The sequence below is a fragment of the Anas platyrhynchos genome, chromosome 6 (genome assembly GCF_047663525.1).
Source record: "Anas platyrhynchos isolate ZD024472 breed Pekin duck chromosome 6, IASCAAS_PekinDuck_T2T, whole genome shotgun sequence".
NCBI classification, from domain to species: Eukaryota; Metazoa; Chordata; class Aves; order Anseriformes; family Anatidae; genus Anas; species Anas platyrhynchos.
In genome coordinates, this window is record NC_092592.1 from 19,404,538 (window position 1) to 19,428,608 (window position 24,071).

General features: G+C 52.5%; 1 protein-coding gene across 30 annotated transcripts in view; it reads left to right on the top strand.

The window, feature by feature from the left end:
* CAMK2G (calcium/calmodulin dependent protein kinase II gamma) overlaps positions 1 to 24,071 on the top strand; it is a 109,305-nt gene that overhangs the window by 28,946 nt on the left and 56,288 nt on the right. For 29 of the 30 annotated variants that reach the window (XM_027459811.3, XM_027459830.3, XM_027459829.3 and 26 more), the window contains exon 3: positions 19,476 to 19,535. In XM_027459811.3, coding sequence (XP_027315612.1) covers positions 19,476 to 19,535 — 60 coding nt within the window. Of the gene's footprint in view, positions 1 to 14,265; positions 14,291 to 19,475; positions 19,536 to 24,071 lie in introns of those variants that run through there. The other variant, XM_038181253.2, reaches the window with a different exon arrangement.

Consider the following 24,071-nt stretch of genomic DNA (forward strand, 5'->3'; position numbering starts at 1 on the left):
TCCAGCTCTCTGTCTGTTGCTGCACTTTTCAAGTGGAGGTCTTGGCTTCCCAGAGAACAGCTGCTTCTGGTATCCCCTTGCACGGGGTCTCGTTCACTCAAGCCCGGCCTCCTGGACCTTTTCCAGCACATAACCTTACGGAGGGGAAAAAAACCCTGTGACCACTCGAGTTGTTACAGGCAACAGCTTGCCCACAGTGCCGCATGTGTCATTGTTGGTCCATGGGGATGGTGATTTCTGTCCCCTCTCTTAGGGGTGAGGAGACAGCCGGGCTGGAGGTGCTGCGGGGAGCTGCGCATCCCTTCAGGGCAGCAGAGAGGGGGCAGTGGCAGGCCTGGGGTCTTGGTGGCCTGCAGTGCGTTAGGGACCCTGTGTTCCCAGTGCCCTGAGGGTCAAGGAAATTAGTGCTGTGGTGCTGGTGTGCGTGGGGAGTTGCTGGGACTTTCACAGCTTCTGGACCATGGGGAAAGAGGATGTGAAAGCGCAGCAACCCCCACGTGCTGCAGCAGGCTGTGCTTCGCTCCTCCATGCGCGATCGCTGCCAGAGCAGCAGCAGTGCAGCTGGGGCAGGCGCGTTCCTACCTGCGGTCACGCCGCAGGAAACTGGGGAGCTGTAGCAAAGCTGGTGTCCAGGTCCCAGCAGCTGGCCAGTGCTTTGTCAGGCGGTTGGTTAGGGCAGGTCCTGGTTTTCCAATGCTCTGGAGCGGGTTGTTGGGAAGGAGACCGCTCTGCCCTGTGCACGGGCCGGCCCTGCGGCTCCCCAGAGCCTGCAGAGGTTAGGGGAGGACTGGGGACAGCAGGGCCAAGCATGGGACCGCCTTTGGTCTGATTCCTGGAAGCCAAGTAACAGATACCTGCTGCTGACGGCGGACAGGTGCTGACAGCTGCGCCTCGCTGCTGCTCAGTTCCTGCCACGGGGCTCCCTGGCAGCGCTGGCTGCCGTGATGGCCATGCAGAAATTACCTCCTGGCCCTGCCAGAAGCCTTCCCCTGCCACCTTCTGTGCCTGCAGTCTCCTTCCTCTGGTTTTGGAGCAAGCCAGCAGTTGGCCTCAGTGACCCAGTAAATCCTCACCACCCACCTTCTGGGTGGCCGCCCCATTTCCCCAGTTGCTCTGAGCCCCACGGGGTTTGTTCCACAGCTCTGGGCACCCCCTGGGTCTCTCCAGGCTGCCCCGGCAGCTCTGTTCTCGGGCTCCCTGAAGGCAGGGGGTGGGCAGGGACAGCAGCCTGTCCTCTCTGGGTGTGACCACCCTGTCCCCACGGTGTGGCCAAGTGATGTCAGTGACATCCTCGCTGACCTGTTTTGCAGCACTCGTGCACCCTTTCACTGCGGGTCAAAGGGAACTTTCTGCAGCAGCTGAGATCAGTCTGCGTGCTTACTGATGCAGCTCCTTTGCTACAGCATCAGCTCTATTTGAGCTTCTTCTCCCGCTGGGTCCCATTCCTCGTGGTGCAGACCCCTCTCCCCCTTACTCCACAGCTGCACATCTCCCAATGCTCTGCTCTGTCCCCTCCTCTCTGAGCATTTGGTTACCATTGTGTCCCTGTCCATGTTGCAATCCTGCAGGGGAGCCGCTCCTGCTTCTGTCTGTGTGCCTGTGAAGCTGCCCAGCAGGAGAGGATCCCCCCGGCTGCTGACGGGGGCTGCGGCCAGAAGGGAACTGGGCGCTAACGTCTGGATGGGGGCCGGTGAACGCACAGCATCCCGGGCACTGCGCTGGCAGAGGTTAAGCAGGTCGGGATGGCAAGGCAGCATCTGCGTAATCCTGCGGCTGGTCTGCGTGGAGATGAATGAGCGGCTCTGGGGGTGGGGACAAGCAGCAGGATCGCTGCTAAGAGGGAAGACATGAGAGTGGCTACAGGTTGGATCTGATTTTCTTTTGAACAGGAATGAGTAGCCGTGTAGGACAGCAGCAGTAAAACCTGTGTGAAGCTGGCAGCCCTCGGGGCTTGGAGAACTTCTCGAGTTTCCCGGCTGAGCTGAACTGAGATTCCCCGCGACTCAGAGGCTCCCCAGCAGCTCGTGGCAGAGCATTGGTGGGGACAGCATTTTTGTGCTGTCTTGTGCTCCGCAGCCTGCCTGCCCCACACAGCTGCTGTTTCCTTGGTGCTCTCGGCATGCTGAGGAGCAAGTCCCGCCTGTCCCCTCCTTTCAGGATGCCCGTAGCTGGCACATGGGGGAGGAGGTGTGCAGGGGATAATGCTTGTTTGGAGAGCTGGGGCATGCAGGGAGGCCCCACTGGGGTCAAGTAGTGTGTAGTCCAGGCACACCAAACCGCCTGGTCAGGGTAGGGTCTACGTGCATTTTTAGGCTTCCTGCAGCATGCTGCGACTTCAGGGAGGGCAAGAGGAGCAGCAGTCCTTGCAGTGCCTCTAAGTGCTTGCCTTGCAGTCCCACCTCCCTCTGTGGATGAGTTTTCCTGTGGGCAGTGACAGCTTCTGGCAGCACTGCAGCCTCAGTGTTTCCCTGTGCCTTGCTCCCAGCGCAGCTCGCCGTGCCGCCGTGGGGCAGAGGCAGAAGGCAGGAGGCCGTGCTTCCAGCAGCACTGTGAGGGAGCAGGAGGCAGGGAGGGGCTGGCTGTGGGGCGCCCAGCCCGTGCTGCAGCCCTGCATTTTCTGGAGCAGCACGTGCGGGAGCAGTGGCTGCGCTTTTGGGCACGGAGGCCTTGTCTCCAGTGCAAGCCAGGAAGACAGAGCCCTCCTCTGCTCCCTCTGGAACAAAACCAGGGGATGACTAATGCACTCATTGTAAATACAACTTATCCTATCAGTGACTAATGAAGGCTTTTTTTTCCCTCCCCCACCCCCTTCTGTCTCACTAAAATAAAAGCCGTTGCTCAGAGCAAGGCTGCTGATGGCATCTCTTTGCTCTTGTTTCATTTCACTCGTAGTGGTGCCCCTTTTCCTTATGCGAAATGTAATTCCAGATGGCAATTTGTGCATTTGTTTTGTTAGGGTCACAGCACACTTGGAGAGGTCTTCTCTTCCATATGGTGGTGTTTCCTTCTCAGACTGGAACCTGAGTCGTTGCTGCAAATCCAGGTGCTGTAGGAGAACCAAACCTCCCTTTACCTTGTTTCATTGAATATTGAGCTAGGTGAAACTTCTGTCAGCATGCTGGCAGTCCTGCATGTTGGGCCGTGCTTAGGATGCCTTCTCCTGGCGGTGTGTCTCGTCCTAGGAGAAGCATCTCTCTTATCCCTTTTTTGTCCTGGTGCTACCAACAGCCAGCTTCCAGCCCACAGGTGAGGATGCACGTGGGTTTGCTAAAAACTCTTGGAGAAAGCTTACTGCTTCTGGTGCTGTGCTGCCTGTCCCTCCCAAAGCAGGCAGTATGGTAACAAGCCACCCAGAAGAACCTGAAACAATATTCACCGAGACGTGTGTGGAGATACTCCTGAGTTGGTAAGGGTGCTATCAAGAAACAGGACTTGCAATTCAATAGAAAGCCGAGTTCTGGATGGAAATGGTGTATCAAACTGAGAATTTGTAGCAGAAGTTCTCCAGGCCCTGCTCTGTGAACTGTTTCCGTGGTCCCAAAGGTTAATCATGGGCTGAGACAGATCCGTGGCAGACCTGAGCAGGACTGCTCTTGAGCGCTGTCTTGGATCTGGCAAGCGGATTCCCTAAAAGCCTGTCTGAGCTTGTCACATTGACCTTTACTGAAAAGAAATCTAGAATACTGCTTGCAAGCCTGGTCTGCTTGTTCTGCCCATCAAATATTGCTGTTCTCAAGGCAGCAAGGGCAGAAGGGTGCTGTCCTTCCAGCTCTGCCTCGTGGAACCTGCTGAAGAGAGCAAAGCAGAGCAGTGCTTGGGCCCTGTGTCCTCCTTGGGGGATGCCAAGTGCATCGTCCTCCGTCCCTCTCTGTGCAAACCCACCTCTGTCTCATTCACCTGCCATCTCTGTGGCTGCTGGAGCAGTAGTTCACGTGTCATTGTGATGCTGCAAAAGGGAGTTTTCAATAAATTCCTATGTATTTTTTATTTATTTGTCCAGTCCGTTGGCAGGAGTGTGCTTCATTGTGTCCCCAGCTCTGCACCCCCCGTCCTGCCCTTCTCCCCAGCCACGCGGTGCCCCGGTTGCTGCAGTCACGTTCCCTGCTGTCCTGCTGTGACCCCAGCTCTCCACCCCGCTCTCCCCCCTGGATGTCCATCTCAGAGCTGCCCTTGGCTGCTGCTCCCCTGGCAGGGCGCTGCTGGCTCCTGCTCCGCTTGCCCTCACGAGTCCGCTGGGTGCCCGCCGCAGCGCGTAGCCCAGTGTCATGTGTCCGCAGGGCTTCTGTGGCCACCGGTGGCTCTCAGCTATCTTTTGGGTGCCTTCTGAATTGAGAGGTGTGTGCAATTACTTGCTGACTTTATTACCAAGAGCTGAAGTGTGCATTTTCTTCTGTAGGCCTTTTCCATTAGTTATATCTGCTTCGAAATGATGCTGATTTAGGAAGAACGCCCATCAGTCACAGTGAGAAGTACGAAAGTCCTGAAGTAGGTAGAGATGGGAGGAGCAAGAGAGGGAAATGGACCTCAGAGGCGAGAGACCTGGAATTAGACATGAAATCAAGCTCTGGTCCCAAAAGGGAAACATTCATCACCTCTGTTAGCATAAGATGCTGGTAAAAGAACAGCATCGGCCCCCCAGGAGAATGCAGCTGTGCTGTGGGCGCTGCAGCCCAGCGGCTTTCTCCCGGAGCCCCTCTGGCTTTGCGTTCTTGTGCTCCCAGGCAGTTTGATAAGCACTCCCTTGCCTCAGGTCCCAGCATTTGGCTAAAGAAATGCCAAAATGCCAGCTTCAAATACAACAACTGGTGATCGATTGCCTGAGCAGGACCAGAGCCAGTTGATGGAAATCTGCCTCCAACCCAGATGTATGAGCGCGGGGGCGTGTGACGTGCGCTCAGTGCTCAGCAGCCAGATGCTCGGGGAAGTTAAGCAGAGATTACACTGCAGCAGTGGTGGATTGACCAAGTTGACCCATCGAGGGAAATAAAGACGTTTTTCCAGGTCTCTGAGGCCAGTGGTTGAGCTGTCCCTTGCTGCGTTTCCATGTGCTGTTTTGGAGCGCAGCAGAACTGGGAGTTTTTGCCCTCTGGCTCCACATAGTTCACTGGGTCCCTGGGCCACATCTCAGGGCAGGGATTTGCTGTGTTTGGGAGTACATTTGCTGGAGCTGGGCAGGAGACAGGCCTTGTAAGCCAGGGCATCTTTGTGTTGGCTTTCCAGGAGACTTCAGAGGCCTCCGTTTCTTGGTGTGAGCTATGTTGACCTGAACACTGCAGAAGTGCTCCTCTCTTTGCATTTTAGTATTATGGTACATGGGATAAGGTGTGTTTGATCTGCTGTTTCCTTAGGGAAGCCTGGTCTCAAAGCATTCAAGCAATCCTGCCTGTCCAAGGTGCTGTGGGAGGAGCGTACAAGTGGTATCAAGCTGTTCACCTTCCCTCATAGCACTGCTGCCTTGCCTTGCCCTGTTGATATTCCTCGATCCTGAACGTATCAGCGACCCTGCCTGGTGTGTTTGGGTGTCCGGCGGGATTTGCTGTCACCGCTCGGGTGGCTGAGCCAGGTGCCCTGAGCAGCACCTCGCCTTCTGCCTCGGGCGGCTCTTTGTGCGTGCTCCGTGCCTTTAGACGTGCGTGACAGCGCGCTGCGATCTGTCTGCGTATCTCATGTCCTAAAAAGTGTAACCAAGGAAGATTTGCACTTGCATCTGAAGTGGTGATGGTTTTTGTTTTTGTGTTTGGTTTTTTTTTTGTGGCAGGGTGTAAAGTAAATCTTCAAACCCAGAAAAGCCCTACAGAAATCGATGGGTTTGGCAAAGGAGAAGCTGCTGGTTTATTTCTTTTCATTCCCCCAAATACTTCTGATGCAGCCTGGAAGAGTTAGAGGTGTCTCAGGCGGTTATAACCGAGTGTGAGCACAGCCATATGTTACACAGGTCCTCTGTGGTTCGTCACTTTGTGACCAGATGAATTAAGGGGTGAGGGAAGTTTTTCAGACCTGCGTGGTGTCAAAGGCAGACTTTACAAATTGGTGTGCCACACCATTAGCTTGAAACCCAGCGTTGTGGCCTGACCCTCTCTTTTTGCCGTCACTCTCAGCACAGCCAGCTTCTGCTGCTGCAGTCCTGAGCACCCAGCAGTGTGCCACTGTTGCAGACGCAGCAAACACGATCTTCCTGGGCTTTCAAGGTTCCTTTCCTTTTCCCTCCCCTGTTCCTCCTGGAGTGTTTGTACACGGTGAAACTGGGGGAAGGCAAGCTGTGGCATATTCGGTGGGTGAGGACAGTTAACTTTTAATAGCTTTCCCATGGTGACTGCAGTATGCACTTATTTAAAACCCTCTGTTCTCAAAACACCGACTGACTTTACTGCGGGACATACAGCTGTGGCGCCTCAGCGTTTCACCACTTAAGGCTTGCTTTTGTGTTGCAGGGATGTAGCTAGCTGTACTGGCAGTTTCAAACCGGTTCCCTGTCCTTGGTGCGTCTGTAGGGGAGGCATTAGTTTAGACTCGATGTAATTTGCTCTTAATTCCCATGTGTTTTCTGCTCTGGGGTAGTTCACAGGCTTGCTGCTGCCCTCTTTCTGAAGCCCATCGCTGAGGCAAGGCAGCCCTGATGTGCTCCATCAGAGCTCGTTCCTCGGGTGGTGCAAGTGGGCAGCCAGTGCTGCAAACAAAGCAGTGTCAGTGCAGGGATGGGCAGTAGCCTCGTGCACAGAGCCTTCATCACTGTGTTTTACTTTGCCTTCACATTTTTGCAGCCTTTTCCTCTTCGGAAAGGGAGCTTTATGGTGCGTTCTCACCTGCCACAGACCCCAGCCCCTAAGGGGGACATCTGCCAGCAGGCAAAAGGACGAGGAGAGGTCTCTGGTACCGTGAAGGGAGCCAGGAGCCCTCCTGCTGTGAGCCCCTCTCCTGCTCATGCACCCACACAGTGATTGCAGTGCTCAGGGCGGGCTCCGTGCCCACCAGGGGCTGAGCAGCAGGGATGCTGTGGGCTTAAGGGTTGGTGTGTGGCACCCATCGCCGGCTGGCAGCAGCGCTTATCTAGGCCAGCAGGGATGCAGGGAGCGAGTGACTCATTCAAGGATTCATGCGCGCTCTCCCCCTCGCCTCCCCCCGGCACAGCTGTGGCTTGGTCATCAGCCATTTGGGAACTAGCAGCTTTATTTGGTTGCTGTTTGCAGTGGGCAGTTTCTGTTAAGGCTGTTAATTTTATCAGCTGCCTTCGAAGCTCAGCTGCCTTCAGGGTAGACTTAAAATTGTCTTTTCTGCCTCTTTTTTGTCTTTTCTGCCCTCCCTGCTCCCAGGGCTGCCACCCGAGCAGCTGATCTGGCACTGCACTCGGCTGAGGAGGTGAGAACAAGCAGATGGGCTGGAGGCAGAAACTTCCTAAGCTGATCAGCCAACACCACGGTCGCTGCTCTGGATGTTGGCTGCTGCTCGGAGGCTGAATTTCCCTCTGTGGGCACCACCTCAGCCGTGGTGACGGGAGGCTCGGATGGCTTTGCCCCATCTGAACCGAGAGAAACGCATCTCCTGGCGTGGTGGAAGATGAGTGTGGGGGCAGAGAGCAGTGCAGGAACTCCTTGAAATAGTGGTTAAAAAGGAAAACTGATGGCCCTCTGTGACAGCAGCTGTGCCCTCAGCAGAGGCTGCCAGGCTCGCTTTCTGTGGAGCTGTGGGTGACGCGGTCAGCGGGGCTGGGGCAGGAGGAAGGCCTCCCCAGGCAGGCACTGGGCTGCCCTCCGCTCCCCTTTGCCGAGGCCGGCAAATCTCATCTGAGCCGGGCTTTCTCTTCCCATGTAATCCTGTTTTCCGTGTGCTGCTCTCTCCTTCCCCTGCTCTGTTCTTTCTCTCCTGGCTTTGGCATCCCTTTAGACACCTCCTGAGTCCTCCTCATTGCCTCCCGCCCGTGTTCCTGGCTCAGCGTGCCCTTAATGTTTGTCTTTCAGAGGCACATCTCCTGCTGGTATTTACTAGTGCCCCGAGGACACGCTTTCTAGGCCTCCCTGCCCTTCGGCGGCTGTCTTGTTGGATCGTGCTCGTCAGATGTAAGCAGCTCAGGGGATGCTCTGTGGCTCTGTGCTGGGGCTGCAGCGCTCCCTGGGCACGGCACGCAGCACTCAGGCTGCTCTGCTGCCGGGCCCCAGCAGCCAGGTACACTGCCTGGAGAGGGGACCAAGAAGGGAGAGGCTGAAGAAGGGGGATGGTGGTGTTGGTGATGAGATGGGCAGGGTCCCGAGCCTCATCTGCTCAGGTGCAAGTGGCAAAAAGGGAGCACGAGGAGCTGCTTTCACCTCGCTGCTCGCTGGAAGCGGTGGCTGCTGGGGAGCCTCTTCTAATAGGGGTGCTGCGGGCTGGGTCCTGGCCTCGTGCAGCACCTGTGGGGCTGTGGAAGGCTGCTTGGGCTCTGCTGGTGGGAGAGCTGAGGCTGTCTGGTGGGCAGTGTGGGAGCAGCTTGCTTTCCGCTACTCCTCATTCGTGTGTTCTGGAGAAAAAGGAGGATTTAGTCTTCAGACGTGTTGGCTCAGCTTCGTCCCTAGCGCCACCCCCAAAATGAAACCTCAACCTCAGGAGAGGAAGTAGCTTTGTAGTACTGATGTTAGCATTTCGGTAATTGATTCACAGCATTGTCTTTTTTCCTCCTGACTCGCCTTCCTTTTCCCCTCTCTTTTTTTGGTTGGGATAGGCAGCAACGTAAGATCTGCGTGCTTTGGGATCCCACGAGAGCTGTGGCCCCATCCCCAAGACCTCAGTTAGCCCGTGCTGCTGGGCGGTGTGCAGGGTGGACTTCATCAGCGGGGACAGCTCTTCATGGGCTGCTGTCTGTCTGTCAGTCGCAGAATTTATCTGTCCCTTGAGGTTTGGTGAGCATCAGTCATCTTGGTGTGGTGCGGTGGAATTGGGTGCCAGAATGTACCACGTAACTGAGATCCTAACGACAGCAGAGGACTTGTTGGGGAAGAAGCTGCAGGAGGCCGTACAATTAGTATTACAGTAAAGTCGCAGCATTAAATGCCCCCAGACAAACAAGATCTGAATCTTCTAGCCAGAAGCATTAAACATTCATCACAACAAGAAATTAACTTAGCCAGGCAATACATCAGAAGCGGAGCACAGCAGCTGCTTTTTTGGAGAAGAGGTGCGTCAAGAGCCTCTTTCCCTGGAAATGTGCAAGCAGGCACGGTGACGCGCGGCATGACGCCTTCCAGCCCGCCCCGTGCCACGCCAGGGCCCTCTTGCCCAGCACGAAGCAGCCTTGGTTGGGCGGCAGTTCCACCCAAACAGGGTAAATGTTGAGCTTTATTTAATTATTTGCACTTCTGCCGAGCACTGGGCCTCATAATAACGCTTGGCTAGGACCTAGTATGGCAGTGAGGTGGGGTTTCGTGCTTCCCGAGGGGAGATGGGGTGAGGTATTGCAGCAGTGGTAATGCTGCTCCTGTCACTTCGTGCTCTGAGAAATGGCTCAAAATCCATGAGATGTGAGCTGCCTTGGTTCTGTCCTCATCTCTCTTTCTGCAGAAGGGTGAAAAATCCGGTAGCGAGGGCCTGCAATTCCAAAGATCTGAGCTTGTTCACGGATTTGTTGCTGACATGGGCTCTGGCTTCAGTACCTCTGCTTTGGTTTCCTCCATCCCTTTAAAGACGGGAAAAACCCTTGTGCTGCGGGGCTTGTCGGGCTGCGTAGTAAATGGTACGTGCCTGGAGGTTCCCTGACCAGAAGTGGCTGGTCTCGTATGGGAACTTCTTGTCCGTTTGTTTCCCAAGATGACTTTTCCCCCATGTAAATATCTGTCTTCCAGAACTTCATCGAAACTTCAATTTCCCAAAATCTCTGCTTGTGGTCTGTAGGCCTAGGGACAATGGGAGCGAGCTGCAAAGGGCGGCTAAGGAAAACATTGCCTGGTGCTGTGTGAGCTGAGAGGCTGCTGCGTGTGTTTGGCTCCCCAGCTCCTTGCAGAAAGTGTATGGGACTCCATGAATGCATCATCTCTTCATCGCACAAAGCAGTTTTCCTTCCTTAAACCCTGCAAAAAAATCCTGTTGGGTTGCCGTTGACTTAACCACGTGCTGTACAGCCAGCCTGCCTGCTCTCAGACAGTGCCTCCCCACCTTTCTGACCAAAAAACGTAGCTCGGCGTGTGCAAGTTGGTGGTGCAGCTGCAGCCTCCTGCCTCCTTGGGCCTCAAGTCCTCATCTCTGCCTCCTGCTGGGCACGGGGCTGTGACATGGGGACAAACGGCCCCAGACCCTTTGCCTGGAGGTGCTGTGGTGAGACATGAGCTGTGGTTTGTGCTGCAGCATTTCAGGGGGCTCTCCAGCTTCCAGCCGGGTAGGAAAAACCAGCCCAGCACTTGTGGAAGAGCAGAGCATGTTCCTCCCCTCTGTCCTACCTTTAATACTGTATTTTTTCTCCTACTACCAAGCAAGAGCATCTGGGGGATAGGGAGTGTGAGGGCCAAGTTCTGCTCTTGCTCTCAGCCAAGCTGCTGGTGAGCTGGGCACATGAAACAAAAACTACACCAGCTCCCCTCCCCCATGCACTGGAGTGTTTCTTGGCTCTGCACCCAAACTAGCGGCCGAGCACGTGATTTACTTGCAAAATGCAGCTTAAGAAGCTGGTGCCATTGCGGGTGGGAACCTGGGGTGGGAGGGCTCGACCGGGGCTGCCCTGCATGCAGCTGGGTTTGTGGGCCGGGAGGGGACAGCTGCCCTGTGGATTAGGAGAAGCTGGGGGTGCCCGGAGACGTGGGGCTGGGGGAACGCGTGCTGCAGGATGTGGGGCTGCAGAGGAAAGCGCGAGCTGCAGGAGGCAAAGTGTGGGGGAACGGCTGAACCGCAGCCCCACGGCACGCTGCGAGGGGCGGGGGGAAAGGGCTGGGTCTGGGGCAGTGCTGGGGTGCAGCCCGTGGAGGGGGGCACGGTACAACAGCTGGGTAGACACGCTCTGAGCCCAAGGATGTGGGATGGCCTTGGGGGATACGGGGTCGGAGGTGACCACGCACTCATTTTTGCTCTGTTGGTGCAAGGGTGAAATTGTTTGCCTGGCCGTGGAGCTCAGCATCTTCTGGGTTGAAAACTCCATTTCTTTTCCTAGTCACATTCAGGCTGCAGCAGATGGAAGGAGATGAGAGAATTCCTGCCCTTTGCTGAGCTTTTACCTGCCTGGCTGTGTCTGCGGGTGCTGACCTCTGGCCCAGCAGGACAGGAGGAAGGTGGCTGTGTGTTGGAGGCACACTGCTGCAGGGAGGTGCTGGGATGTGCTGCTGCAGTTTGGCTCCCGGAGTCCCCCGCTGCAGGGCGGGCCTTCCTCATGTCTCATCCTGGAGGACGAGGCAGGAGGAACCAAGGAGGCGTCTCTCTGCAAGGAGACATCTTGCTGAAGCACGAAGTGGCTCTTGGGCCAGTGCAGCAGGTGGAGGTGAAATGGTAAGGGCAGGTTGCTGGTAGGACTCCTGGGCACAGCAGAGGGCTGTGGTACGGACTTCTGTGGCCAGAGCTGGTAACTCGGCACAGGAGGGTAACCTCAGCAGTGAACTGCTGGGAACCAAAATCCTGCTTGGAGTGCTGCAGCAAGCTCAGGAACAGCTCCGTTGCCAAGGTTGTGTTGTTCTGAGCTATACCTGCGGTGGATCACCACAGTGGATCACTCGGCTGCTTGCCCCTTCCCTTTCCATATGCTGGTGCACGCGAGTAGGTTCAGCCTTCATGTTGCTTGGCAGTGCCGGCGTTGGTGACACCATGGGATCTGCTGCAGGCAGCAACTTCAGCTGAGTGATGGGATTTAGAGCACACCGGGGGGGGGGCTCACTCTGTTGATGTCATTTTCATGTTCTCCAGTGTAGCCCATTTAGAGGTGCCCGTGGGTGGTGTCAGACATAGGTCCCCTCTGCCTCCCTGGAGCCGGAGGGCTGCTGGCAGCTGTTTGTGGTGCCGTGGCACGCAGTGGGTGCTGCTGAACCACAAATGCCCCAGAAGCGCTCAGAAACCCTTGGCCAGAGCATGTGTGAAGGATCACCTGGTAAAATCGCTGGAGGAGACAAACAATACAGATCAGACCCATGAGGGAGAGGCAGTACAACTGCAGTTTGGCTTGATCTGCGCCTTGGTAGGCAGGGGTGGCACGGCAGGCCTGCCCCCCAAGATGCCACCTCAGCAGCAGTGGCTGGGGCGACTCGCTTCTAGGCGTGGCGCTGAGTCAGGGACGGGGCCGCCTGCGACTCGTGAAGTTCTTGGAAAGTTGCTGTGTGTGTGTGACCGAGCTCCCCGCTTCCTCCTGCTGCATGCCCCGGGCTGCTCTGCCTTTGCTCTGTGAGGTGGGCAGGAGCCCGTGCCCGGGGAGCGTTCCTCTGAGAAGCAGAGCACAGGAACTCCTCTGCCCACCCGTCCGCCTGCTGGGTAACCCTGAGGTTATCTCTGTGTCGGATGGGCTGTGCTGGTCAACGGCAAAACGTGCACGTGAAAAGGAAAGGAAGCCTTGAAGGACAGAAAGAAGAGAAATTGCAATGAAAAGGATGGAGATTGTCTTTTTTGATTAAAGATCCATCTATTTTTAATATTTTTATTTTTTTTCCTTTTGCCACTGTTGTACCTATGTTCCTATCTGCCTTCAGTCAAATTCTTTGCTAAGTACAATGTGAAGAAATGCAGGAGAAAAGGATGAGTTTATCTGGGTGGTCCTCAGGGCACTAGTCAGGGATGCCCACGATGACTTAAAGCATCGCGTCTTCTGCTGTGTGCTGTGGGTGATCTGATTGCTGCGTTCTTTGAGCAAAAAGAAGTGGTAGCACGTCGAAGTTCATGCAGTTTGTTCCTTCCATTTTTTGCTTTGTTTTCCCAGAACAGCAATACCAGGGGGTTTCCAGTTGCTGCTGTGTGGACAAGCAGTGTTTGCTCCCTGCTTCTTTCGCGGCTCTTGCAGGGCTGCCGCAGCAGAGGGCTTCCCGGTGGGAGTGGGGAGGTGCTGGGTGCCCGCGCCCTTGGGACGTGGCGCTGCTGGGGTCCTCCTGCACTGGGGGGGGGGGCGGTAAAAACTGCACTTGGATTCCAGTAGTGTTTTCTGGAAGGAGGGCAGTGCGCTGCCATGGATTTATTCCTGAGAGCTGGTCTGTGTGCTGGGATCCCAGCGGTACCATGGAAATGGAGGAGTCCTGAGCTGCAGAGAGCTGGAAGGAGGGCGAGCGTTTGGGAAGGGCTGTTCCATGCTTGCTTTCCTTACATTTTCCTTTAGGCAGCTGCTGTTAGCAATTGTCAGAAAGAATACACCGAGTGTACACAGGCCTCTGGTCACACTTAGGGGTTGGTATCATCTGCTTCCTTCTCATGGCTCTTTCAGAAGGGTGGATGGAGGTGCCTGGAGACCTGCTGGTATTTGGGTCTGAGCAGGCAGTGCAGCACAGCTTGCTGCCTCCTGCCTGCCTGAGCCCGCTGCTGAGCCCTCAGCGGTGCTGGGGGAAGGCGGAGGCTGGGCTAAGCCTGTGGCCTGAGCTCCGGGAACAGGGAGCTTGCTCCTTCTGCTGGGAATGTCTCAGGAAGCATGACCTTAGCCAAGCACACGGAAGCGTGAAGCAACCTGAGGGCTCAGGCTGGTCTCGTGCTACACAAAGCATCTGATGCAAATTCGATTTCTGTCTTGAAGCGACTCGCAAGATACCACAGCAGCTGGCACCAATTGACTCTCCTGGAATTGGCATGATGACAGCAATCAAACGGGATTTATTGTCTTGGGTTTGATTCCTCTTCCGGCCTCTTCCCCTTCTGAGAAATGCACCCCAGAGCGCGTTCCTGCAGGAATGCTGTCTTCAGGCCTCCCTCCGCTGTGGGGGGAAAGCGAGGTCCTGGTGTGGGGTGAGGGCAGGTGGGCTGTGTTCCCAAGCAGCCCACATGACGGGGGCCAGCTGGGAGCAGCAAGGTTACCTCCTGGCAAAGAGAGAAGCAGGGGTTTTCTTCCTAGCACAGTTTTTCATTAAATACAGAAGATCTAAGTGTGAGGTTTTTTCTTTTTCCTGTGCTTGGGGAAGAATCTGCCCTCCCATTGGGGTGCTTAAACTTCTAGATAGCTTGAGAAACCTCCTTTGCTTTCTTTCTCTTTTGAGGCAGGTGTGCTAAATAAAGGGCGAGCTTTAGCCACATGACCTCTGTGTAGTTGTTGTTGGGTAAAGTGAGCAAATAAACAGAGCAGTGGGTGTGCTCCTCGGCGTCTGGGGCCATCGCCAAGCAGTGCTGGTTGTGGTGCTGGTTGAAGAAATGATGGTAGAGCTCGCTTTTTCCACCATGTTTTTGGGTAGGTGTGAAATTAATTGTTCTCTCTGATAACATGGTGTTTGGCTTTATTTCTGTAACTGTTTTGTCCGCTCTTTCAATTACTTCTCAATGCTGTCTTCTGCTTGCCAGGAGCAGGAGCAACCTGAAGCAGGCATGGTTTTGCTGATGTGTGCTCCTGGAGCAAACCAGGCTTCTCCAGGACAGGAGGGGTGAACGAAAGGCAGGGCTCCTAAAACTCTTTGCTCACAGCTCCTTTGGGGAGCTTGCAGCAGGAGGCTGGCTGGACACTGTGTTTGTATCGCGGCCGAAACACATCCATCCATCCCTCTGCAGCTCTGGGGAGAGTCAGGGCATCAGAGCTTCACCCAGTGATGCTGGGACCTGTGCTAGCAGCATGTGCAGGGTGGCAGTGTCAGCACCAGCCACCTCGCTGCCTTCCCCAGCTCACATTCAGCCTGAACCCTGCTTGCCTGGGACTCGTCTCGCTCCTGGCTTGGTTGCAGGTGGCTTTTTCTGGAGCCAGCCTTCTGTAAGTGCCTCGCAGCTCCATGCAGGCGCGTTTCCCTCTGCTTCCCCTGCAGCCCCCCCCTGCTTCCTAACAGGCTGATGAAGCGCAGTGACCTTTTTCTTCATCTTTTTTTTGGTGGTGTTATATAAATGTTCTCACTTGACAGCTCTAGGCTGCAGCAATTTGTAGGTGTCCTGTGCCCTGTCTGTGTGGCTGAAAATGTTCTTCCCCAGGCCTCTGCTACCCTTGGAGGAGAAGGAACTGGTGAGGAGTAAACATGCCGAGCAGCAGGGCTTGTAGACAGATGCTAGAGCAGAAAATTGAGAACTGATTGCCTTGAGTAAAACGGAGCCCAGAAGCTGGTTTTTCATTCTCCACCCATCTCTGCCACAGCATCTTCATGGCAACAGACCGAGGTGGCCAGACACTGAAAGGATTTTCTTACAGAAGAGTCAGAAACGCTCTTTTGTTTCACAACCAGCCGTGCTCCCCTCCATGCTGGAGATCCTCAGTTCTTTGTGAGGGAAAGCCACCTGCCTTTTGCTTTTCATTTCTGTTTGGGGCACCTCTGTTTTACATCACTTCCTATTTTCCTGCTGAAGTCTGATGCATTTATACTATACGGGCTGAATTACCGGGGTTTGGTGTCTCTTGATCTTGGGCTGGGTTTTGGATGTACCCAGCTCTGTTAGTGATGGTTACAGCCGGGACGTGGGCTGAGCACTACCACTGCTGCCCAGCTGCTGTGGGGGCCGCGCAGCTGCAGGGGCTGCGTGCTCACATCACAAGATGCAGTTTCACTTTTGCAGGTCCTTCACTTGGACCAAGGCTGCAGACAATATTCTTGTTCAGTGTTCAAGCAAACCCCAGACAGGTCGGAACCCAAACCTCAGAAATCCTGGTTCTCTGAGCAGTTTGTTTCTTATCAGGTGTCTTCTGAGGAACTGTGGTGTGAGCGTTACTGGAACGGGGCTGGAGTAACGGTGCACATCCTAGAGCAGTGTTTGCACAGCAATGAAACGAGATACTTGGCTCCATGTAGTTCCAGCTGTTGGACACAAATGCAGAAATCTTACCCCTACAAAGGCCTGATAACCAGGCATAAACATTCGCACCTTAGTTTGCGTGTCCAACGTGGGGAAGTGTTGTCCTGCTGCTTTTAAGCTCCATCTCCTGAAGCATTTATGTTTTAAATTTTGCTACAAGATAGCCTGCATAAACTGTGCTTCTCTGTGCAGGTGGATAGTCACTGGTTCAGATTCAGATAGAAGGGCTGTCCAAACAGCAGGAGCCTCTTTTTTGGCTGGAAAGCATGAAATGAATATTAGATGAGTGCTTGTAATATCCTGTACTTAAGTTTTAAGCATCAGCTATTGTTCAGGGCTAGACGGCTCTGGAACTTAGCAGGAAAAGAGCCTAATGAAATCCAATATTTGGAAACAGGAGATGGGTGAATTCAGACTTGGAACAGCAGTGCAGAGTTCTGACAGGAAGGGTAACTAACGCTTGGAGTAACTCCTGTGGATATATGGCTTTATTTACTACTTCAAGTCTTGGTTCTGTTTCTTAAAGGATGTTTCAGGCAAGGTGTGGAGGTTGCTGGTCGAAGTCGTGTGGCTGGTGAGAAGCAGGAGCTGGGCCTGATGCCCCAGGCAGGGGATCCTGCGGTGGCTCGGGGTGTGCTGCTGCGCTCACCTGCTTCCACCTTCACTCCACAGGTGGCTTGCAGAAATCATCTTGGTCTTTTGGGGAGAGGGAGGAGAAATGACTAGCTTTGCAAGCTCTTGATGAGGCAGGGCTCTGAACCTGCATCTTCTCCTCGTCCTTCTCCTAATGCAGTCAAGGAGAGCTGTGGTTCTGGGAGCCACTGCAGAACGTGTCCTCGAGCCCAACCTTCGGCTCTACTGGGCTGGCAATTTTTTCTGTTTCCTATTGTGAATAACAGCTGTCAGAGCAGAGAGAGAGAAGAAAGACTTCAACTCTTGCTTATTGCTCAAGTATTTGGGTACTGGGTTGTTTGCCCCAAGCACTGCCTTGACTCTGCCACTGATGCTGGGGGAGCGCAGCGCCTGTGCTGCCCTCAAAGGCTCCCCAGGGGATGCAGGGGCTCTCCTGGGCCATGGGCGCTGTTTGGCAGGTCACGAGCTGGGCCGTGATGTGGCGCTGCCTGGGAGGGGTGATCCTGCAGGCAGGCGAGGAGCCCGGCCCAGCCCAGGCTGACCTTTCGCTGCGGGGTTGGTGCTGCCGTGCTGGTGCTGCCGGGCTGGCGCGGCCGCACGCCGGGGAGCGTGCTTTCTCTCCACGAGCTGTGCTTGAGTTGGCCTGTTTTGTTGCCCTGGAGACAGAGCAGTGTGGTATGCTTTCCCCCGACCAGAAATAGTTTCCTGTACCTTGTGACTGGGGCGCTGTACTCCTCTGCTGGTCCGTGGCCAGGCCGTGCGGTGCTGGAGGGCCGTGGAGCGGGGTGCTGACCTCCTGTCACAAGTTGTGCCGTGCCTGCTGCCCGTGATCGCTGCCGGCCCTGCCCGCTCCCCTCCCTCTGCAAGCGGGTGTAGGGTTGCAGGGGAGCAATTGCTCTTGATTTACATCTCCCGTGGCATCTTGATGGTTATGTCATTTTGTTTGAGCCTCGCTCCGTCAGCTGTCCGTCCTGGCTGTCAGGGCTCGGTGGCTGAGGAGCACGTGATGAGGCCTTACCTCTCCTTCCCCCTTTGCTCAGCTGTTTTTGCCGTCTGCTTCCCCGTGTCCTTGTGCTCGGGAACAGATTCCCAGCGTGTGTAACTGTGCACGAAGGCAACGTGATCTGGGTGGGCGAAGGATCCCCTCCTGTAGGGGTTCCAAGTGGAGCTGGGAGGGTAAGCGGGGAATTTGCGAGCCCCGGGCGTGCGCACGGGGTCCAAATACCTCGTCTGAAACCAGGGGCCTGCTGCGAGAGCGTGGCCTGGCTGCAGGGTGCTAGCGCAGGCTGCTGCCTTGCAACTGATCTGCAAAACTTCAGTTGTGAGGTGCTGCTGAAAGGGGAGCCAGGGCCCCCGGCAATGCAGGCGAGGAAGCGCTGGCTCCCCGGGCCCTGGTGCACTGCGTGGATCCTCTCCAGGCTCCTGCCGCCTGCTGCTTTGCTGGAGTGGTTCTGGCACGGAGCTGTAAAATATATGCAATAACAACAATAATTTCCAGAACTGAGAAGGAAGGAGAGATGAAAGGAGTAATTTACCTTCCCCCTCCCTGAACAGCAGCAGATGAGGATGTAAGCACATCTCAGCCCATATAAAATATTAATTGGGACATTTTCTACAGTTCAGCAGTGGGAAAGAAGACAGAAATCCTGCAGTGCCCTGAGCTGCTATTCCCAGCTCAGGAGAGGTGTTCTGAGCTGCAGTCTGCTGTGGTCTGTCTCTTCTGCTCATGGGGAAGAGAACAGTGTCTCAAAGCTGCTCTGTGCAGGGGGAAGGGAAGACTACACAGAGACCGTGGAGCTCTGCAGGCTGTTCTCAGGCAGGGCAGTGTTGATGTGGGTGTCCAGTGGGGTTCGTGTAAATCAGAGGATGCTGCACTTCTACCAGGGGTCTGCCAAGCAGCCAAGGCCCTGCTTACTCCTGGGGAAAATCTTGGGTGGCCCTGGGGATGCAGAGGTGTGTTTTCAACCCTATGTGCTGAAGATCTGCTGGAGAAGAAACATCAAGATCTGGCAGTCTACTTTGCTGTTCTCTTTATCTGGTTGGGCTGGGAGGGAGGGCAGTCCTCTTCTCTTGCTTCTTTCTCCACATCTGCATCCCCAAGGGTTAAGAGTTCAGCAGCTTCTGGGGCTGCCCCCAAACGTTTGCCTCCCTCAACTCCTCTCAGTGAAACTGTGCTTTAATGGAGTAAAAATCTCCTGTCTGAGCCTCAGCAGCCAACAGGCCTCTGCTTTTTGGCTGAGATGGGCAGAGTTGCCCTAGCTCCCTCTCCTTTCCTTGCCCTCATGCATATTACATTTCTAAGCAGGAGAAACTATTTTCTGCTCTCCTTGATGTGTTTGTCGTTAATCCAGCTGACTGTCCTGCTTAAACTGATACTGCCTTTGGGCTGGAATGGGCATGTTTAGCATTTGGGCAGGGCTTCTCGCCTGGAGGTCTGGAAGTGCTGGGTCAGCATTTCCCCAGTGCCGTGGGCCATGGGTGCTGCAGCACGGTTACCTTTACGGCTCGGTGGAGCTGGCAGTGTGGCGGCTGTGCCCAAGCAGTAGCTGTGTATTTCTCCCTCCTGCTCTGCCTTTCTTCCCCACTGTTTCTCTGAGGTGGCAGCAGGTCCTTTACCATTTCATCTGGGCTGTTTCTTCAGAGGCTGTTCTTCCTCTTCTCCAGCTTTGGGGAAGGGGTAAGTCTCAGAAGAGACTTCACTGGGAGCGGCTTTGTGTGTTTGTGTGCCTGATGGAAGAATGGTGTCGTGCTGCTGCTCACTTTGAATCCACACAGGAATATCAGTGCAGCACTAACTCTGTAGCAGGAGCAGAGGTCCTCTGCAGCCTTGAATGCAGGTGCCTGTACCGCCCTCGTCTGCAAGAGGTGTGAGGTTTTGGGAGATGGTTCCAGCAATTCCGGGTCTTACCTGGGCCTCCGGATGTCTGCTGGGTCACCGTGTCCCTTTCTTTGTTGAATATGAAAAAGAGTTGAGCTCAGAGTTGTGGAGCTGAACACCTTGTTTCTTACTCTTTCAGATCACCAGAAACTGGAACGTGAAGCTCGAATCTGCCGACTTCTGAAGCATCCAAATATTGGTAAGCTTCTCTGGGTTCAGAGGGTCAGGGGTGAGACAGGAGGAAAGCGTCTCGTGGAGCATGCAGTAAGGGAGCAGATGGATTCCAAATGTTCACCAGAGCTTGTCAAACACGCCTGTTGGCATCACCTCAATTTCTCTTTGACAAATTCTGCATATGACCCTGTCCTGTTCCTTTAGCATCCAGGCCCAGCAGCACACCCAAGTGTGCTGTATGTGTGTGTTCGCTTCCCATGCAGAGCTTCTCCTGCTCTATAGGTGATGCACAATGTGGTTAAAAAAAATAATTTTAAAAAAATGGAATAATTTTATCTTGAAATACAAGAAGGCAAAAATAAGACACATCTTCAAGCCAAAAACACAGTTTGTAATGAACTGTAGAAGGAGGGCATGAATTTAATCTTGTTCCAAAGCACTATGGAATATTTTGCTTAAAGGTTTCTTTTAGTGACCTTTTATGGTGCTGGAAGTTACCTTGAGCAAGGTATTTGCACCACTTATCCTCCCTTTTTTAGGCTCTAGGTAAAACCTGTAGGACACTAGCAAAGGTCTAATTTAATTTCATTTTGGGGGCAAAACGCTCAGATACACCAAGTTGCCACCTTCAACAAAACCAATGCTAAATGTGTGGGAAACCTGTAGTGTGATTGGATGGTCTTTCTTTTGCTTAGTTCTGTCACCATAGGTAACTTTAGGGCATCTGTGTGGTCTCCTCACTTCCAGCTTCCTAATGGTATGCTCTTATCCTCTAACGACCTGGGAGAGGAAATTTACTTACAGCATGCCTCACGGACCGGTATCTTTAAGCTGTTCCACATGTGATGAAGTAATTTCAACTAGGGTAGGACTTTACGACATGCACATCACCTTAGCGGCAGCTTTTCAGCAGAAAGCTTGTTGGATCTGAGTGCAATTATGGAGTTCTGGCATGAGGAGAGGAGCAGTGAGCACCTTCTACAGTAATGTGCAGTGATTGAAGTGATGAATATACCAGCCAGTAAACTTAGTGCTTGACAGTGTTTAGAATTACAAAACTCATGCTACTAGCTAGCTACTGAGCTTCATTTGCCCCATAAGGCTCGTTGCCCTTAGTTTAGTAGGTGATGTCATTTTTTATTTTGGCCTGGACTTAACTTTTATCATCTTTCCTTTTATCAGTTCTGACATCTTTTCTTGTCAGGCCTCTCACAGATTAAATGTTGTACCCAAGAGAATAAGCACTTTTGTAAGTAAACCCAACTGGAAACAGAAACATGTCACGTTCCTCGTTAATTCTACAGCTGGTTCTTCATCTGCAGCGAGTAGTGATGCTTGTCTCCTGCTGTATTGTGGTTTGGAAGAGCGTTTGGGGGAATGTCAGTGGTTCTTGCATTCTCTGCAGAGCATATTTTGTCTTCCTAGAAAGAACAGTTCTTATTTTAAGAGAAAAGAGACGAGTCATTCTAAACTCAATGGGTGGTTGCAAATAGCAATAATGCAATTGTGTCTTCTGCCTACAACACAGAGTTGAAGTGTGGTGAAAAAGACCTCAGGAAGTTGTATGGTCCATTCAGCAGTTCTGTGAAAAAATTTTATACCTCGCTCATTCAGGCATGTTTGCTCTTAAAACCATATAATAATAACACAGCCTCTAGCAGCAATCTCTCAAATGTTTAATTCTTCTGTCAGACATTAGAAAAAACATACTTTGCTGCTGTCTTAGCTTGTTGTTTCTATTTCTATCCAGTGTATATGTAGAAAGTAGTTTTTCTTTAGCGTAACTATCTTTTACATATTTGAAGACTGTTATCATGTCTCTTTTTAGTCTTTTTTCTTCAGACTAAACAAACCCAGTTCTTTCATTCTGCTCTCATACGTCATGTTTTTAGACCTCTAGCTCTAGTCTTTTTTTTTTTTCCCTTTCTCCTTTGGATTCTGTCCAGAGACTTAATATCTATCTTGAAATGGGATGCCCAAAACTGTACGTGGGAGTTTAAGGCCGTGTTAGCAATAGCTATAGGGGGATAATTGCTTCACCTGTCAGACAAAAGCTATTCTTCTTTTGGCAAGTTTCGCAGGTCATGGATGTTTAAGCATATTGTTGATGCACATTTGTTTTCCGACACATTATTGTCTCTGACTGCTTTCTGCAGAACTTCTGGCAAGCAAATCGTTTTTCCATCTTGTACTTTTATAGATGAGGATTCCTATCAAAGTGGGTATTACATTTGTCCCCATTATAATATGAAAGTAAAAGAAGTGTTTAAAAAAAAAACCACTGTATGGGTTCTCCCCAAATTTGTCAAGACCATTTTGACTTACTTTCTGATACTAAAATATGCTTGCAACTCCCACAGTAACATGCCTTTCAATAACAATGCTGTATATTGTGTCATGTAGCTGGTTAATGAAGCTGTTGAATACTGTTGGACTCTGCACAAACATTTCAAGATCTCACTCGATATGTTGTTCCAGTTTGACAGTAACAATTCTGGGTATGTCTTCTCAGTGACTTGTATCCAGAGCTAGCTTACAATCACATATACACATATTTTCAAAATCACTTATGGAAATAGCATGTAAGATGCTGTCAGAAGCCTCGTTGGAGTTCAGATAGTACGTGCATTGCTGCTTCCATGTTCCTTGCACTTGTTATGCTGTCACAGAGGGAAATTGTATTGTTTTGATATAGAGGTAGGTTTTTTCCTTGAGTCGTATTGGCAGTTAGTAATCACCTAGTTACTGCAGCTCCCTGTTGTAACATCTTCTGGATGAATACTTGCTTTGTTGCCTCGGTGTGAGCTGTGCTAGCAACACTGCACCAATCCTGAAGGATTATGCAGATTTTGCATGCTTTGCACTCACTTTAATGAAGAAATAAAGTTTTGTTGTTACCGTTTTTGTTGGAAACTGCATTGCAGCACGTCCTGCTGTTCTGCAGTGACCCGAGCCTGTAGTGGGTCCAGGGCAGAGGATGGCAAGTTAAAGCCCTGTGAGGTGGGCTCCCTTTTCTCCTCATTCTGCCTGCACGTGGGATATAAAGCAAACCCATTGAATTTATTTCTCACCCATTTGCAGTTGATTCTGGTGTGGTGATTCCAGGCTGCAGCATGCTGACTCTAACACTCCTACTCTGATAAAATAAAGGTTTATTTGGGCAAAAGGAATAGTGGTATTTCCATTTGTTGTTGCTCTTTGTGAAATGACTGCTCTCTGAGTTATCCTCGCATGCCTTCATCAAACCTCAGCCCTAATTATAGGCTCTTGCTCTGTAATTGGGTGTTTTGCTTGTCTTTAGATGCACATTATGGTGAAGGTAATCACAGTGGAGTAATCCTTCAAAGAGCTTAGTGCTCTGCAGCGTGGTTAGTCCTTGATCCAGAGAGCGTTTCTGTCTCTGGACAGAAGAAAGTTGACCTGAGGCCATTCTCTGACTCCCGAAGGCTTTTGGGATCCGTACCGTGTTCTCACTGGGAGCCATCCATCTGCAAGTGCCATTACGAGTGGTCACATCAGACTTGATTTCACTAGAGGAAGGATTTCCTTGACTTTCAACTTGTGTTTTCAATACTCCTGACAGCTTTCTAATATTTAGTGTTCAGGCTCAGAGAAACCACTTGCCAGACACGCTCACCAAATACCGCCAAATTGAACAGATCAGTGGTCTGTTTTAGAGGGAAGATGGATGCAGCAGTTACCGAGGATACGGGAGCCTCAGAATGAGGCAGATAGCAGCACTGCTGAAACCTCCGTGTCCAGAAGCAGACAAAATGCTTGTGGAAGTCAGCAGCAAGAGTTGTGGCTCCACGGGGAATGGCTTCACCATGAGCAACCTGGCGTTTTAGTGGTTCGTGTACCTGTGCACCTTGCAGGCATTTGACATGGGTGTGTCTGGGAACATACGGAATAGAAGGGGATGATGTGGCACTTCCTGCCCTTGGTCCCCACTTTGCAGGAAAGAAGCAGGTTTCTGTAAGCGGGCTCATAGCTCAGCCCCTTCACTTGCAGGTGTTTTCCCAGTTGTGCTACTGCAGCTTGAGCAAAGGCCAAGATAAAATAAACTTCACCATTGCTTTCTTTTTGTTGCAGAGCTAAACTTGCAGTGTTTTGAGTATCATCTCTTGCTTACTTCTGCTTAGTTGTAAACTTTATTTCAATCAGCCTGTGTGTTAGATTTAAGTCCTGTAATTCAGCCACTACCTAGGGATTCTCTGGTGGAGAATTCATTTTTTTACCCATGCTACCTATCAAATACCAGAGCAGTGACATCAGGGAAGCCTGGTATTTTCCTATCCAGATGTGAAACGTGCAGTGCTCTCCTCTTCTAGGATTCTCAAAGCAATGACAACGCAGAATTGGATAATTCTTATTCATAGTTCGGAAAACTTTCCTCTAGCATTACTGTGTTTGTCCACCGTGTTTTTAGGTGTTACCCTTCTCCTTTTAAATTTTCTTTATTACGCTAGTCTAAATATGTCCCTATTCTTTGGACTTGTCACCAGATGATCTGTCCTCTTTCTTGAGTATTTTTAACCCAGCTGTACAAAAGTAGCTCTTG